This window comes from Haliotis rubra, unplaced genomic scaffold (assembly GCF_003918875.1).
Source record: "Haliotis rubra isolate DU_JTF1 unplaced genomic scaffold, ASM391887v1 Scf644, whole genome shotgun sequence".
NCBI lineage: Eukaryota > Metazoa > Mollusca > Gastropoda > Lepetellida > Haliotidae > Haliotis > Haliotis rubra.
Window position 1 is genome coordinate 153335 of NW_025767351.1, and position 16666 is coordinate 170000.

The 16666-nt window shown below is 40.4% G+C and overlaps 1 protein-coding gene across 1 annotated transcript in view; it reads left to right on the top strand.

The window, feature by feature from the left end:
* The first annotated feature begins 6728 nt into the window (after window positions 1–6728).
* Window positions 6729–16666, top strand: part of LOC124256943 — a 22282-nt gene continuing 12344 nt past the window's right edge. The window contains exons 1-2 of the mRNA XM_046690905.1: window positions 6729–7675; window positions 16323–16666. The exon at window positions 16323–16666 is cut by the window's right edge and continues 76 nt beyond it. Of these exons, the coding sequence (XP_046546861.1) occupies window positions 7603–7675; window positions 16323–16666 (417 nt within the window). The 5' untranslated portion in view covers window positions 6729–7602. The remainder of the gene's footprint in view (window positions 7676–16322) is intronic.

Sequence of the window (16666 nt, forward strand, 5' to 3'; positions counted from 1 at the left end):
GCTTACTACGTCGTAAAAGTCACTCACTCACTCACTCACTCACTCACTCACTCACTCACTCACTCACTCACTCACTCACTCACTCACTCACTCACTCACTCACTCACTCACTCACTCACTCACTCACTCACCTAACCAACCAACCAACCAACCAACCAACCATCGCTCACTGAAGGACATATTACATATACGACTTCAGCAATTGTCCAACCCACAGCTGGTTCTCCATGTCAAGAAGTAGTACGTCCATCTCACTCTGTTCTAATTATCGATATCTCGTTCTTGTAACTCTAGCCACTAAGAGGGACCTGTGTACCAGGTGAGCTAATCAGCGTCTCTAACAGTATGAGGATATTGCCACATTAAACGTACACAGCCAGATCAAATTACCTTCTATTTCGAGGTAAGGGACAAGCAGATATCGACGTAGACGATACAGCGTCCCTGTCGATATCGTGTTAAGCGGTAGGCAGATATAACCACGGAAATGGTCCTGTATACAATCCCAAGTGTAGTCTCATGTGACAGTGATTCGGGATGTCGAGGTGCCCCGTGTCAGAATTCAGAAGTTAGACTCCCCATTACAAGAACTTGGAGTGGATGCTTAATCCAAACATTCCTTTGTGGAGAGCAACTTACTCCAAACATTCCTATGTGGAATGGATGCGTAATCCATTAATGCTGACACCAAACAATCCTAGGTGGAGTGACCACTTATTCCAAACATTCCTGTGGAGTGTCGCTTACTCCAAACATGTCTTTGAGGAGTGGCCGCGTATTCCAAACATTCCCATGTGGAGTACCGCTTACTCCACACATTCCTATGGGGAAGGACAACGTATTCTAAGTGGCCTGCCGACGTATTCCAAACATTCCTGTGTGGAGTGACCGCGTATTTCAAACATTCCTATGTGAAGTGACCGCTTACTCCAAACATTCCTATGTGAAGTGACCGCTTACTCCAAACATTCCTGTGTGAAGTGACCACTTACTCCAAACATTCCTGTGTGAAGTGACCGCTTACTCCAAACATTCCTGTGTGAAGTGACCACTTACTCCAAACATTCCCATGTAGAGTGAGCGCGTACTCCAAACATTCCCATGTAGAGTGAGCGCGTACTCCAAACATTCCTATGTGAAGTGCCGCTAACTCTAAACATTCCCATGTGCTGTGGCCACTGACTCCAACCTAATTGAAAGATTACTATTTTCCAGACATTCCAATGTGTATTAACACCTTCTGCCAAACATTGGTTAATTTCCAAAATGCAGTTACTGCTCATTCCCAAACTTCCAGACTGATTGAGTGCTGAATCTAAACGTTCCAATGTCGAGTGATTGTATATAGAAAATGTCTACAATTCTAATAGCATTCTTTCGAAAATAATCCCCAATGGTTTCTGTTATACCAATTCATTCTGTTGGATTTGCTTGTTGGTCTGAGTAGTCTACGATATGATCACTGACATCAACAAAACCAACCGTAGTCTATTCCAGATTGGGTAGGTCTGTATGGGTCTGAAGGAAAGATGTTTCATCAACATATTAGGCAAAGTAAGTTTAGTGACTGGTGCTACCTGTATGACATGTTTGCTCTTTTTGCGAACACCTGGTGTTATAACTGATTTTCAGCGATCTATTCCTATAACTTACTCTGCTGTTTCACATTTTATGCAGGAAGGATTCTGTTTCGTTAGTAAACCAGGACTGACTATTCTCTGGCATTTACGTTTCCCATTATTAAGAGTCAGAATGATGAAGAAAGACTTCATACAACACGGGGGCGGTTGGGTAGCCTAGTGGTTAAAGCGTTGACATGTCACGCCGAAGACCAGGGTTCGACATCCCCAGGCAAAGTGAGTTTAGTGACTGAAGTGCACCTGTTGACATGTTTGCTCTTTTTGCGAACACCTGGTGTTATAACTGATTTTCAGCGATCTATTCCTATAACTTACTCTGCTGTTTCACATTTTATGCAGGAAGTATTCTGTTTCGATAGAAAACCAGGACTGACTATTCTCTGGCATTTACGTTTCCCATTATGAAGAGTCAGAATGATGAAGAAAGACTTCATACAACACGGAATGGCATACCATATGTTACTTTGTTCCTGGGGCGGTGGGGTAGCCTAGTGGTTAAAGCGTTCGCCCGTCACGCCGAAGACCCGGGTTCAATTCCCAGCTTGAGTACAATATGTGAAGCCCATTTCTGTTGTCCCCCGTCGTGATATTGCTGGAATATTGCTAAAAGAGGCGTAAAACTAAACTCACTCACTACTTTGTTAAACATTTAATATAATAAATAAGGTAAGATTGATTCTGCTTGTTATCACACACAGCGAAGCTGAGCAATGGCACGCGTTAGTACAAATATGGCATACACTTTATCTCTGTGAAGAATGGCGCAACATCGCCAACATCGTCGGTGACATGCACTTGCATACAGTCTGTTAATGTTTCTATCGACATCGGTTCAATCAAAAGCATATAGGTAGACATATAGGCGCAGTGGGCGAGCTGGCTAAAGCGCATGAGGTGTCGTGATCGAGCCCACCTGTCACGGTGTAAAAACCTTGGAGTCAACTTTGTTTGCAGACTCTTTCAGTGTTGTCAGTGTTGTGAGAAAGCCGTGAAACTCAGTGCGCCTAGTGGCTGCAAGATTTGTATGATCCCTGGGGAGTTGAGATTGATAATACGATGTGCCGTTGAGATTGACATCCAGTGATCGAGGGAAAAAATACCAGCGTCTTGAGCATGTACTAGTCACGTGGATATGTGCGCTATATAAATATCATGTAATAATAGGTATGTGAAATGCACGTGTATGTATCGGCAACCATGAATTCCTGAAGACCAATTCCAGCAAGGATCTCCATGGATGTCATATTCATGTGACAACCCGTTTGGTTTTAGAATGTAATGTCCAATGTCAATGTATATTTGCAGAGTAGTAACGGATTGTATGAATCACTGCTTGGTGCACAAGTCACAGTTGATTGGCTGATTAACTGATGACCACGAGAACATTGGCGTTAACTACTTTGGAGAAACCCATAAGCATCGGTACATGGGTGTCCTCCCATTTGTGAGAACTCCCAGTTGTGAGACACATTAATTAATGGTTCAGTGCACACAGGTGGTGCTTCCCCATCCCTACGATGAAAGTGGGAACATCCCTGTTGCTGAAGAGTACCCGCAGGAGGCATAGTTCATTAATGAGCATTAAAGAGCATTTATTGTTTTCAATAAAGAACAAGTTAAATACTGAAATACTGAAAAAGATTATCATTATATTTACACAGAAGAAATAGTTCATTAAATATTTCATTATGATTTTTGATTCACGGTACATGTGTTTGAGAAAGCAAGCAATGTAATAGGGAAACTCTGGACAGCGAATTGCGGCGCCACAGACGATTTGTCCACCCACGCCCTCCCACTGCCTCGATAATGGAATTCCTCGTGTACAATCAGGCATTGACTCTATATTTAGCGTTATAATATATTGATATATCATGATCATAAACCTGAATCAGAAAACAATAAAAGTGTAGTTTGTGTCCTGAAGCAAACAAGCTAGTACAATCAACCGCCAGTGCCTCCTTAATGTGGGTATTATTGAAGTGTTAACGCTGCTATGGACCAAGCTTAACGGGATGTTTGTACTAATAGAACAGACCAAAGGAAATGTCCAAGATACAATCAGCCTTGGATTTTACAATGTTAGTGTATTGCTTGTTAAACAGTGCAGCTGGAGCAAAGCGACTTGTGCACGACAACTGTCAACAGCATGATAACTGTCAACAACACGATAACTGTCAACAGCACGACAACTGTCAACAGCATGATAAGAGTCCATTATTTTGTTCATGAAAGTGTCGGTTTGGGAAAAAACAGATGAAAAATGTTGACAGAAATATGATAAATATTTCACACACCGAGTAATTCATATTCCGGGTGGGATCGAGATGGTTGGGACTTTTGGATTTGATCGTAAAACTTATTTAAAATATATTTTTAATATTTGAAAAAATATTTAGCTTCAGACTGTTGGAAACGAAAGCTACAAAAAACAAAACAAAAACCCCTATTCTTTAAAGGTGTTCTTGGGTTTTTTTTAAAAAGGAGATATTTAGACAAACAGTTTTAATTAAACGCAGCGGAACATATTCTACAACATCCTATTTTACATGGTAACTAAACAAAGCATGTTTATGTGAAGTCCTCGGTTTGAAAGAATGATTTCGAAAAAGGAAACTTTTTCAACCTACATTCAGTGTTGAATATCGGTAGTGGTCTCTTGGGGTTTTACGTACGTCATCTGTGTGCAGTCATGCGCAGTGAGTGTTGCAAGGAGGCTGCGTGATACAGAACAGTTGTAGAAGAAGCTGCTTCATCACAAATACATGTTGTCTGCTTTAAATGATGGCGAAATGACAGTCAGTGATGACTCACCGCTTCATTAATCATGGGTGATATTTTAACTGATATTCATCAGTGGGGAACAATGGCAATGCGATTGTATAATTCAAGATGGTAGTTATTTTCCAAAGAATAATCAGGTGATTAGCATATAAGAGTCTCGCCGCTCTAGGCGTCCGTTAACGCCCGCGAAGCATTTCCGCGATTAAGCAGCACTTAACCACGCCCTCGTCACCTCCTGGATACTCAAAAATACCCAGACTGTTCTGTATCAGATTTTGTGCCTCTTAAATCACTGTTATCATCGTGTTGACCCTGTTTCCCCGGGTTGTGTGTGCAGGTTGGTGTTTAATCAGAATATTGTACTGTTAGCTGATACTACAAGATTTGTTTGTTCAAAATTTAAAGATTTTAGTGTCAGCGATAGCATAGAAATGCCATAGGAATTTCTTGCACCGTATAAGAGAGAAAAGCATAACTGAGATTGAGATTGAGACTGCTTTTAGGTTACCTATGGGAACAAAAGGAGAGTAAGGATAGGAATATCTAGTAATATTCTTATTCCAATTCTAGTTGAAATATGATCAATGCATTCAAAGTCACATAAATAAGGCATTTTCATTTTCTTTTTCAAGTAGGTGGGTGTGGCGTTTAGGAACCAAGCACGAACCAAATACATACTAAAGTAGGTTGCACGTATGGAATAATTTGGGGAATCGAACCCAGAGCAACGGCGGAACTACATTGATGTTTGTTTTCTTTTTATTAGATGGCAAGGGTGGCCCAGTTGGTTACTAGGGCGGCAAAGCCTTATTCACATTCACAAGAAGGCGGAGAAATTCGCTGTGTAGCGTTTTAGCGATGCCAAATCAGTCTGGGTTTGAATCCTAAATTGGTCATGGTTATGTTTATAGGTCGGTTAGCCTCATATCCTGAAGTTTCCCCCAAGTGGATTTTGTTATAACTTTTCCTCTAACATCAGGCTGATACGCCGTGATATAACTTGAAAAACACTCACTCACTCACACACTCACCACTCACTCACTCACTCTCACTCACCCACCAACCACCCACTACCCACTCACTCACCCACCCATACCCTCACTCACTCACTCACTCACCCATACCCCCACACTCACTCACTCACCCAAATCCACCAACCCACCCACCCACCCACTTACTCACTCACTCAACCACCCACTAACTCACTAACCCATACACCCATCACCCACTCACTCATACACCCACCCACAAGTCACTCCCGAAAAGGAACATCATTATGAAAAAGACACATACTTTCTTACACAAAATGGCAGATATGCATTCCCATTCATTGTCACGGTACATCTAAAAATCCTGAAACTTTTGTTTTTCAAGGACGAAACGCCCACTACCTCAGCCAATTTCCTGAGCATGAAATATAAAATTTAATAACCACTAAAAGATATTTAATTGTTTGATGTAGCCGATACACTACCAAGGCAACTCACTTTAATGAAAGTTGTAAAAAGTATTGATTAATCATTTGTACATGGCCATTATTTTTCAAAGCTATTGAGAAGCACATTAACACCTTTGCCAAAAACACAATAGAATTTCCTTTAAGTGTTAAGTGAAAATATTTTAAAAAGCTTAGTATTATGGAAAAAACACCCCATCCTCGAGATTAATAAAAGCCGGTGCCCTTGGAACTAATGTTAGTTTTCATTACCCCGCTGAGTGTGTTCGCCCGCAGATCGTATTTCACGGATCCTTTACTGCAGTAAAGACACAGCATCGCACAAAAGGGCCTGTTTTAATGGCGAGGGTTTTAATAGAATTTCGCAAGAAATTAGATTACGCATAACACACTGCAATCACATGTAAACTCCCGATCCTTTCAGTCGGGGCCCCTCTGCTTTCGTGGCTTGTCTCCGCGTTTCAATGCCCAAGTAATGTGATTTCCAGCTTAACACGTTATTTGAAACCGAGTTAAGATGGCGCCCGTATAAGTTTATATACCGCCTCGGGAGGGGTAAGTTTGGCGCATCAACTTCTCACCTAACTTTCACGGTGTAATCTCCTCTTTCCATTATAGTATAATCATCGCCACTGATAACAACACGCGAAAGGTACAGTGGTATCCCGGCTTATCTAAATCCGAGTTGGGAGCCGACCCCTAGGTTATTTGAGTTGATTGCTTGTCCCCACGATCACCCCCTTGGGTCACGTGACCCGCCGTTATTACATTCAGCATGCATCGGAAAAAGTCATCAGATCGCAACAGCACTGAAATGACTCGAATAAGATTACATAGATAAAGTGAAGTCCAGGGACGGTGTCATTGACGGTGAACGGAGCCGGCGGCAGATGCTCCATAGTCCCTTTGTAGTGAGTCTATGTTAAAGCCTTTATGACCCGCCTCGCGCCGATCACATTCGCCCGTTCAATGAGAAGTCAGGCTTATGTACCTGCCTTCGTTTCCATTCCCAAAAGGATTCGTGCGAACTACCAATCATAATGAACGATGCCTCTAGATAAAGCGAAGCATCGCTCTCAGACTTGAGGTAAACACTATTCGGTTGGATGGACTGGAGATACGGTTAACTTCATAAGCTATTTCCATCGTATTCATTTGGAGACCATATTTGCCCTGGTCTTGCAGTGTGCATTGCTGTGCCTTTTCGTGGATTAGGAAAGATATCTCGTGCTCTCAGTTTACAATGTGAAAATAGTGGAAGTTTTTTTCAAAGAAAATCACACGTTTGTGGAAATAAAACATCAGCGGTGTTTGCCAGCTATTACAGAATTTCTGCGGAATTATCCATTGTTGGTGATTATGATCTATGAGAATGAGAACAAACTTTAATCACATCAAATTGGTTTCTCCAAGCGAATACGCCTAAGGGGCAAACCACGTGAGGTGTATGATCCTGCACGGGTATTATAATATTTCCGGTGTAACGCTATTCAAATATTCGTCAATAGGCTGAACCCTCCACCCCTATCTCTGGGCTATGCATATCGATTCCACGAAAAATCTAGGTCAGCCGTTGAGATTCGGGTGGGACCCCTTGCAAAATTAGTTCCTTCGTTGCTATTGGTTACCTGACTACTGCGCGTTAAAACACGTCCCTTGAAGGTACGACAAGCACACACTTGCCTCACGCGTGTTTGGACGTGCAGGATACCGGGTCTCAACATGTCGTCACACGCTACCTGGATTACATTTCTCATTAGCTGCCTTGCGCTTGGTGTTTCGGCCTCTGAAACAGGTAAGTAACGCTACTTGTCGTCCTTGTTGCTAAGTGCTTTGTAATGTTAAAGTAAACTATTTCGTAAATAATGCATTATAATTGTTTCAAATACTGCATAAATATTAGGAAGTTTAGAACTTTTACAAAATAAAGTGACATTTAAAGTTTTAAAATACACAGGAAAGTATGTAATTAGTGGCTTATCATCAACATGCGGAGCAAACTGTTTGTTTCTAAAGTTTAAATAGCGAAGAGAGAATTTAGGTTGTCATAAAGAACTTTGGAATTATTGATAAACTGTTATTGATTGTGATGTTGACAGGCAGCTCACAGAGATCATAACACGTGCTTGTTGTTGTTTTTTATGCAACATTTGTACTATTTACACTATAAACATGTCATGTTAAGCCAACAAAATAAACATGTCATGTAAAGCCAACAATAAAAATTGTCATGCTAAGCCAACCAAATATTAATGTCATGGTCAGCAAACAAAATAAACATGTATGATAAGCTGACAAACATAAACAGCCTGCTAAATCAACGCAATGAAAATGTCCTGTTAAGTCAACAATATAAACAGGTCATGCTATGCCAACAGAATAAAATTGTCATGCTAAGCCAACAACACAGATAGCAGTGCACAAGCTCTGTCATACATGGTGACTCGTCCACAGTAAGCTGTTTATTGATGTACAAGGAGAGCGTTGGTTCATATTTACCATCGCAACGGTAGTATAAAACGATGTAATGACTACTTCCTTGATCTTGGGTGACCAAGAAAAGTTAACAGGCATTTAGAAGTCAGCATGGATTTCATTTTCTATATTCCGTACACACCCTAAATGCAGGAGTATGGATCCATATATCCCGTTACATTGTCAGTCGCGTCCATTAATTATGTATGTACAACAAACGCTGATCTCCTTCTTATAAGTAATGAGATGTATGGTGAGTGCTCGTATCAATGCCTCGTGAGGCACAGGTTGTCATATGTAGTAAAAAAGATATTTGTTATACTCATTTAAGGGGTTATTGATTTGACATAGCAATACAGATACTATGCTAGGAGTGAGGATAGATGCGTTCAGAAATGCATTATATGTTATACTAGATATTTATAAGTATTACAACTAGATGTATTATGCTGTTCAATAGTTTTTGCAGAGACATGCAAAAGTACAGTCTCGACGAGTTCGTAATCACCAGGCTGACATGCCATATAACATTCAATTTGTTAATCAGGACGGTCTAGAATTCGATGAAATCATCTCGATTAACAAAGTTCTGGATTAACGAACAATGGTCACGGTGTAATATTCCTTTTCATAAATATCGGTGTCACAGACAGATCTGTCCAGAATGCGGGTTTCAGATTAACGGAGTTTCAGTGTAGTCTACTGTCCTGTCTAAAACCACATACGCGGAGGGTGAAGGGGATGATGTATCAACAAGCTGACATAAATACATATTAACGCTAAACAGTTATGGGGCGTTAGTAATAATCATTAATAATAATGCACGGTGATGTATTCCCTATGACTACTACAGTATGAACATGCAAGTTGTACTGAGTCAATATACATGTATATACAATTATTGTAAACGTTTGAAAACCGGTAACTTAGTTATATCGTCCACGTAAATACATTCCTGAATCCAGGCTATAAAATAGAAAAGCCTCCTTTTTGCATAAAGATACCCAAAGACACAATACGTATAAATGTTACTGATACAGAAGTTACTATATATTTGTATATTGCATTTTAAAACACAGAATTCGCTTCGCGTGTATGTAAAACATAAAATTCTGGTCGCCCACGTGTGACCATTATGCAAATGGCCAATTTAAACACGTTACAAAGCGTTGAAAGTGGTCTATTGTTAACGTTAAAGCGGTCAGCCATGAGTAAATGATCATATGATAATATTGCTACTGTACTGTAGCTTCACCGTGCACATTTAATGCTCTTTTTGTGTCCTTGTGTTGTGACACAATACCACGGAACGGTTGATTCAGAGGGCTGGCATATTGCTCTATTAGCTTCCATTCACGATCATCCCCAGTGACAGCTGGTGACACTTAAAAACGATATTGTTTTATATGGATCAATATAAAATTAAACGTAATATTTCCTTGTCAATGATTATATACAACGTCGGCCTTTCATCAACCGGGTAATTAAATGAAGCATATAATGTTTATATCCTGCCACCCAATTACGGTTTCATGCGTGGAAACTGACACACGTCCAGGTAAAGAAACGAACAGTGAATACTGAAAAGAAGTGGACACGAATTTGACACAGCTCAGTTGACATAAATGGGCGGCCAGGTGCGTCTCTGATGGGACAGGATATGCCATGACTCATCGATGTTGTTCCGTTCATTGAAAAAAACATCATCCGCACATCTTCGTTTACTAGACATGTGTGTTAATTCATTTGTTTGACATGGTATACGCTGAGTCTGTGCATTAGAAGGCTTCCGGATCATGTATCGCTTCGTTGAACTGACGGATCTGTTGAGCAGTTGGAACTCGCTGTTGGGTGTATGCATGAAGAAGGAATTAACCTTAGGTTGTCCAGAGCTCCAGATAAGATTTAGCTCATGTGGGTACTGTACCCACTGTTTTTTGTTTGGAGTGGGTATTATGAATGTTGAGTGGGTATTTCAATTTCCGTTACCCACTGCTTTCAAATATGAGCGTATTTCAGTCATTTTACTCACCTAAGTATTATGTCATTGAGTAGGTTTACTAAGCAGGTATGTTCTGCCTTATGTCATACCTAATCAAAACCAACTTAAATATAATGGAAATCACTCATCCTATACTGACCGTACAACACTTGCCCTATACTAACAGTACAACTTGATAGCAATCGATGTCATTTTCATTACGCAAGCGATTTTTATATATTCCGTACGCATTTTTTAAAACCTTTTGCGTATCTAACATTTTAAATGCGTAATTGGTACGCAACAATTATTTTTCAATGCGTAAATGGGAATTTTCTATGCGTATTTTTACCCGGATACGCAGCTTATCTGGGCCTCTGGGTTGTTAATCACTCAAACGTTCACGTTAAAGCCTCGTTTTGTGAGTTGTAGGGACAGGGGTGCAGGGATGGTGTGGGGTGGTGATTGGGTTCATGAAGTTAGATGCTGCTTCATCTACAATCTCCGTGCCGAAAATACCAGGAAAATCAAAACGTTAAGTGCACAATATCAACGTTCTATTAAATAAAGGTCGCAGTTCTGTTTCTATTAATGTCAGTCCTGATCTTTGCAATTTTTATCGCATGAATCATCTTACGTGGAGGTCACTTGGCAAGGTTCCTGATTCATCCTGGAATTCACGTAAATGACAACCATTCAGAGGGCTCTAAAAACCGCACTGATTCGAGATTTCACCACCTACTTGCCATTCCCGTGGGCCTTTACAATTCACTACGGACACTCGTATGATGGCCTATCGCTCTCCTGTCTAAAACGTTTGTTGGCTGGACATGTTTACCCTTTTCGCGAACACCTGGTGTCATCACAGTTATTTCCCCTTAACACCATACGGATTTTTTTTCTGAAAATAGTCAAGGCTGAATATACTTTGGCACTGACCATCTATATTTTGAGTTTACGAAATGTTTTCATATAAAATCCGTGAAGTTTTTCAAATATTTACTAAGTAATTAAAGATGATAATTATTTACGATATTACTTTTCTGTCTCTATTTTTTCTATACATCTGTGTGCGTGTGCGTGTGCGGCGTTCATTCGTGTAGGTAAAGTCCATTAAGGACTTTGAAAGTGTTGTTTAGCTTGGTTTGGTAGCGAGATCAATGAGTTGTGTCAGCAGGATTCATCAACATCTCAACGGGAACACACAATTTTTATTGGCTATATTAGAGCGCATATTATATTATTCCAACCCGGATCTACCTGGCGACAAGGGCGTTCTCTTAATATTAGACCCTGGTTAAAATTGGTAATCTGCAACCCATGCTTGTCGTAAGAGGCGACTAACGGGATCGGGTGGTCAGGCTCGCTGACTTAGGTGACACATGTCATGTATACCCAGTTGCGTAGAACGATGCTCATGATGTTGATCACTGGAATGTCTGGTCCAGATTCGATTGTTTACAGACCGCCGTCATGTAGCTGGAATATTGCTGAGCGCGTCGTTATATGAAACAACAACAAACAAACAAATTTTAATACTCGGCTATCCCAAGTGCTTTTGGATGGTCGGGCATTAATGTCTCATTAATCCATAATTGTCAACTGTTAGGCCAAAATCAAAATTCGGTTTATATGTATAAATTAAACACCATAAACAATACTGCGCTGATGTTAAATGTTGACAAAAGCCTTTCAAATAACGAAATTGAAACATGCATGGCAGAAACTACAATTGTTCTGGATTATTGACAAAAGCCTTTCAAATAACAAAATTGAAACATACATGGCAGCAACTACAATTGTTCTGGATTATTGACAGCACTCTTTCAAATAACAAAATTGAAACATACATGGCAGAAACTACAATTGTTCTGGATTATTGACAAAAGCCTTTCAAATAAGGAAATTGAAACATACATGGCAGAAACTACAATTGTTCTGGATTATTGACAAAACCCTTTCAAATAAGGAAATTGAAACATACATGGCAGAAACTACAATTGTTCTGGATTATTGACAAAACCCTTTCAAATAACGAAATTGAAACATACATGGCAGAAAGTACAATTGTTCTGGATTATTGACAAAACCCTTTCAAATAAGAAAATTGAAACATACATGGCAGAAACTACAATTGTTCTGGATTATTGACAAAACCCTTTCAAATAAGGAAATTGAAACATACATGGCAGAAACTACAATTGTTCTGGATTATTGTTTGGGGTAGACAGCAAAAGAACACCACAAAATGTATATAATAAACTATACGATAACTAACGCATGGGGACCACGTATTTGACTTCGTGATAACCGTAGTTCGTTATAACCGTATTTGATAACAATTAACACCAGTTCGATATATCCATCGGTATATTATGAGCGTGTTCGTTATAAACAAAGTCAACTCTATCATATCCGTGATCACCTCTGTATTTCGTAAGATGACAATCAAATACTTGAGTAACCGTCTCCAAGCGCTCGTAAAAACTACAGCTGGATCAATGGTCGGTGTGTTTTGTAGTTCACACTATACAATCCAGTTGTGCAGTTCAACTAGGGTTGTCAAGGCTACAACAACTACGCTTTTAAAAGCTCAGAGGGTGCTTTGTTTGTTGAGGGTTAAGCCATTTTGACTGACATGCTATAAAACTCCAAACGCTATTCAAGTAAAGTGTTAATGTGTCATATGTCATGTCGAAGAAAAACCGTCAACGATGCACAGTTTTGAAACCTGAAAAAGCATCACGCCATGAATGACTTTCGCAACACTTACTTCATGACATCAAATCATGATTCATTTGATATGTCTGTGTGAGCTTCGTGACAGGTCTTAAAAATATGTCCGGTTGTATAAAGTCAGGAAAATATTGCGTGATCAATTCGTATGGGTGTTTAAACAGGGTTACCCTCGGATCATGTGATTACCAGATCTCGCGTGACAGGCGTTTTGTGATATGCATGTTTATGTGCACGATTGGGAGAGACGGGATTGTTAGAACTGAGATACTTTGAAGCATTGTCATATCGGGAAAGGAATATCCATGCCTCTATTCAGTTGGTCTGAAAGAGGAGTGCCATGCGTACACGAGATAACATGTTGTCAACATTTTTTGTAAAGATGATTTACGGATTTAATTTTTTTACATGTATCGGTTTTCCTGTTATCTATTTTCTTGAAATTTTAATAAACATGATAGAGCATCTGTCAACAATAGATGAAAATTGTCGTATTCTGTAGTGAAATGAATACTTATATTTATCTAGATCGAGAATTGGTCCAAATGAGAAGGGTCAACTGCTGAAGATAATACTATATTTCTCGATATTTGCTGCTAAGGTACTCTATCGAGAATTGGTCCAAACGAGGAGGGGCAACTACTTAAGATAATACTATCTTTTTCGATATTTGTTGCTAAGATATTCGAAGGATTTGATTTTTTTAGTTTTCAAGTAGTTTTCAATTTGCTTGTGACTTTCAAATAGGGACTTGTATAAGAAGCAGCAGTACCAATAACGTGAACCCATCCTACCCATCTTCATCGACTCGGAGCGGTGGGGTAGCCTAGTGGTTAAGGCGTTCGCTCATCACGCCGAAGACCCTGGTTCGATTCCCCGCAAGGGCACAATGTGTGAAGCCCATTTCTGGTGTTCCTCGCTCTGATATTGCTGGAATCTTGCTAAAACCGGCGTAAATGAATACTCGCTCACTCTTTATCCACCTATATCACCACCCCCGCGCCCCTGTCTCTACCAATAACTCAGAATGAGAAGCCTTAACAACAGTAGAAAGGATCCACTCTGATGCTGGACCTGATTTTACGTCGATACAAAGTTATTCCTGGAAACACGGGTTCTTCTGGTGTTGGAAAAATTATATAACGAGTAATCAGTAACCAGAATTTCGGTTTTCGTCTCAAGTATGACTGGATCAATGTGTCAGAAGTAGCCAGCTTGTCTGAGTGTTACCTTCTTGAATTGTCACCACTGACGCCATCTTGACATGGGGCGTCAAATAATGTGTGTGTCATATCGCCGCACATATATAAGCCTTGACATCTTCTGACACTCACAAGACAATCCGGCACTACCATCGAGGTGTTTATGCTGTACGAATGAATTCTGACATGTCGTTGTCCCCAGTTTCATCATTAAGTATATATGATTAGCTTGTTTAATCCCCACACAAATACCCGTATGAACCATAAACATGTTTTCTCGGACGTGTTCTGGTTTAAGCAGATGAGTTGACAGAAAGGCTTCTATACTATGGCAATCACGTCAGCTTTCCTCCATCGGGCAGTGATAATGTTGATCTATTGGTGTTCAAACCCCTCGAGTGAGTGATGATCCGGCGTTATGTGTGGGGATTTAAGAGAGTATGGAAAGCATTACCATAGATATGTTATTTATCCATGCATTATATCGGACTTGAAGTATAGCCTGTTTGGTATTTTGGTCACAGTTTATCTGATGTCTTCTCCATGAATGCTCGAGAGATTACTGCAGCAATACCTTAGCCTATTCACTCATTCATCAAGACGACCTTCATGCGGCTTTTAAATATGACCCGAGAGAATATGAAACTGATCAGCTACCTTGCTTTTAAGTACTTTTATCAGGTGACTGCCCCCCCACGTCTACCCCTTCCCCAAACGCCCACCAGTCACCGTCACGTGTACTTTCATAACTGACCCACACTTCCCTGTCCCCACACCATGTGCTCCCCTCACCCACTTTACCCAGGTTGAGTCATACCCGAGGCATGTCAAGGGTTTAAGCTATTGTCTGCTCTTGGGCTTTCCAGTTTGTTTCATGCCCGTGTTCTATTTCATTTCAACGGCTTTCTTTCCCTGTTCCCATTACCCAGAATGACTTGCTTGATGAGACATGCTGTTGTCACATGCTAACTGCCTTTAATGGAAAGGTTTTACAGTAAAAAAGTTCATGTCCAGAATAAAGCTTCAGTTTGTTGTTGAATGAGGACCCTGGAAAACATTTTCTCGTGCAAATGAGACTATTAATGATGGCCTGGCAGCTTATATTAAATGTTAATAACATCCTTCCAGGAAGCGAAGTCTGACAGACAGACGTGGCGGGGTGTTGATGAACTTGCTTGCCCGAAACGTCTGATGTTCTGATTGATAACAGATCTTAGAGACATTGATATGTTTACCGTTTAATCTTACAATGCCAGCTGGGAGCGGACTTTTACAACCCGGCTCATTAAGTATAGTTACCAAAATGATCCGAAATTATGTAACTATAAGAGAATCGTCTTGAATACATGCATGCAACTTGGTGATGGATGTGCCGTTTGAAGAAGACGTGCTGCACATGGAAATTAAAGCTAAATGTAAGATATAAAGAGGACAAAACATATTTATCTTTTTTCTGCCTTTATATAAATATTACATACTGACGTGCTTCGTATTCGACTTTGTGTTTGTATTGTCAAGGAAAGGTTCATTAAGGCCAGGGTAGCTGGGGTAGCCTAGTGGTTAAAGTGTTCGCTCGTCACGCCGAAGAGTCGGGTTCGATTCCCCACATGGGTAAAATGTATGAAGCCCATTTCTGATGTCCCCGCCGTGATGTTGCTGGAATATTGCTTAAAGCGGCGTACAACAGTATTCACTCACTCACTCATTAAGGCCAAAGTATGTTTCCCGATCAAGACATATGTCTTTTCTTTTTACAAATACATGTAGTTTGTACACGTTTCACGTTTGAAGCAATTGCTGTGTATATTTAAGATTGTGTTGTTCCGGAGAGTCTGGTTGATAGCACGATCTTAGGACCTAAGGGTTACCCTGTGAAGGGTACACATTTGAAGAAAAATGTTTGAGTCCAATGGCAAACCGTGATGGTAAGGTTCTTCTGGTTTATAAAATCATATATGTGAATTATTGCTAAACAGGTGCTGGTGACGGCAATGTAGTTTGTTGTACTTATCGGACATCTACATTCCCATATACTTTTGTTCCATCAGGTCAGTTCGATGTGAAGACGTGTAGCAACTATGTGGGTCACGATGATGATTCGGAAGAAGACTCCTGTGCTCAAGCTGATGTGGTCCCCGATCTCGTGTGTACAACGGGGACGGTGATAGTTCTAAAGGCTCTCCTCTTGGTTGTGAAGAAGAATAGTGAGTGCACGAAGAGGATAGCAAGTGAGAGGGTTTGTTGTAAGCGTAATAACGGTGATGTCCTGTACGACGGGGACTGCCTCCAGAGTGTTTGGAACGATGAGGATGGGGAACACTACAGAACCTTTATGAAGGATGCGATACGGGAGTGTATGGAGAGACAGGAGTGTACACTATCTCATAGTATG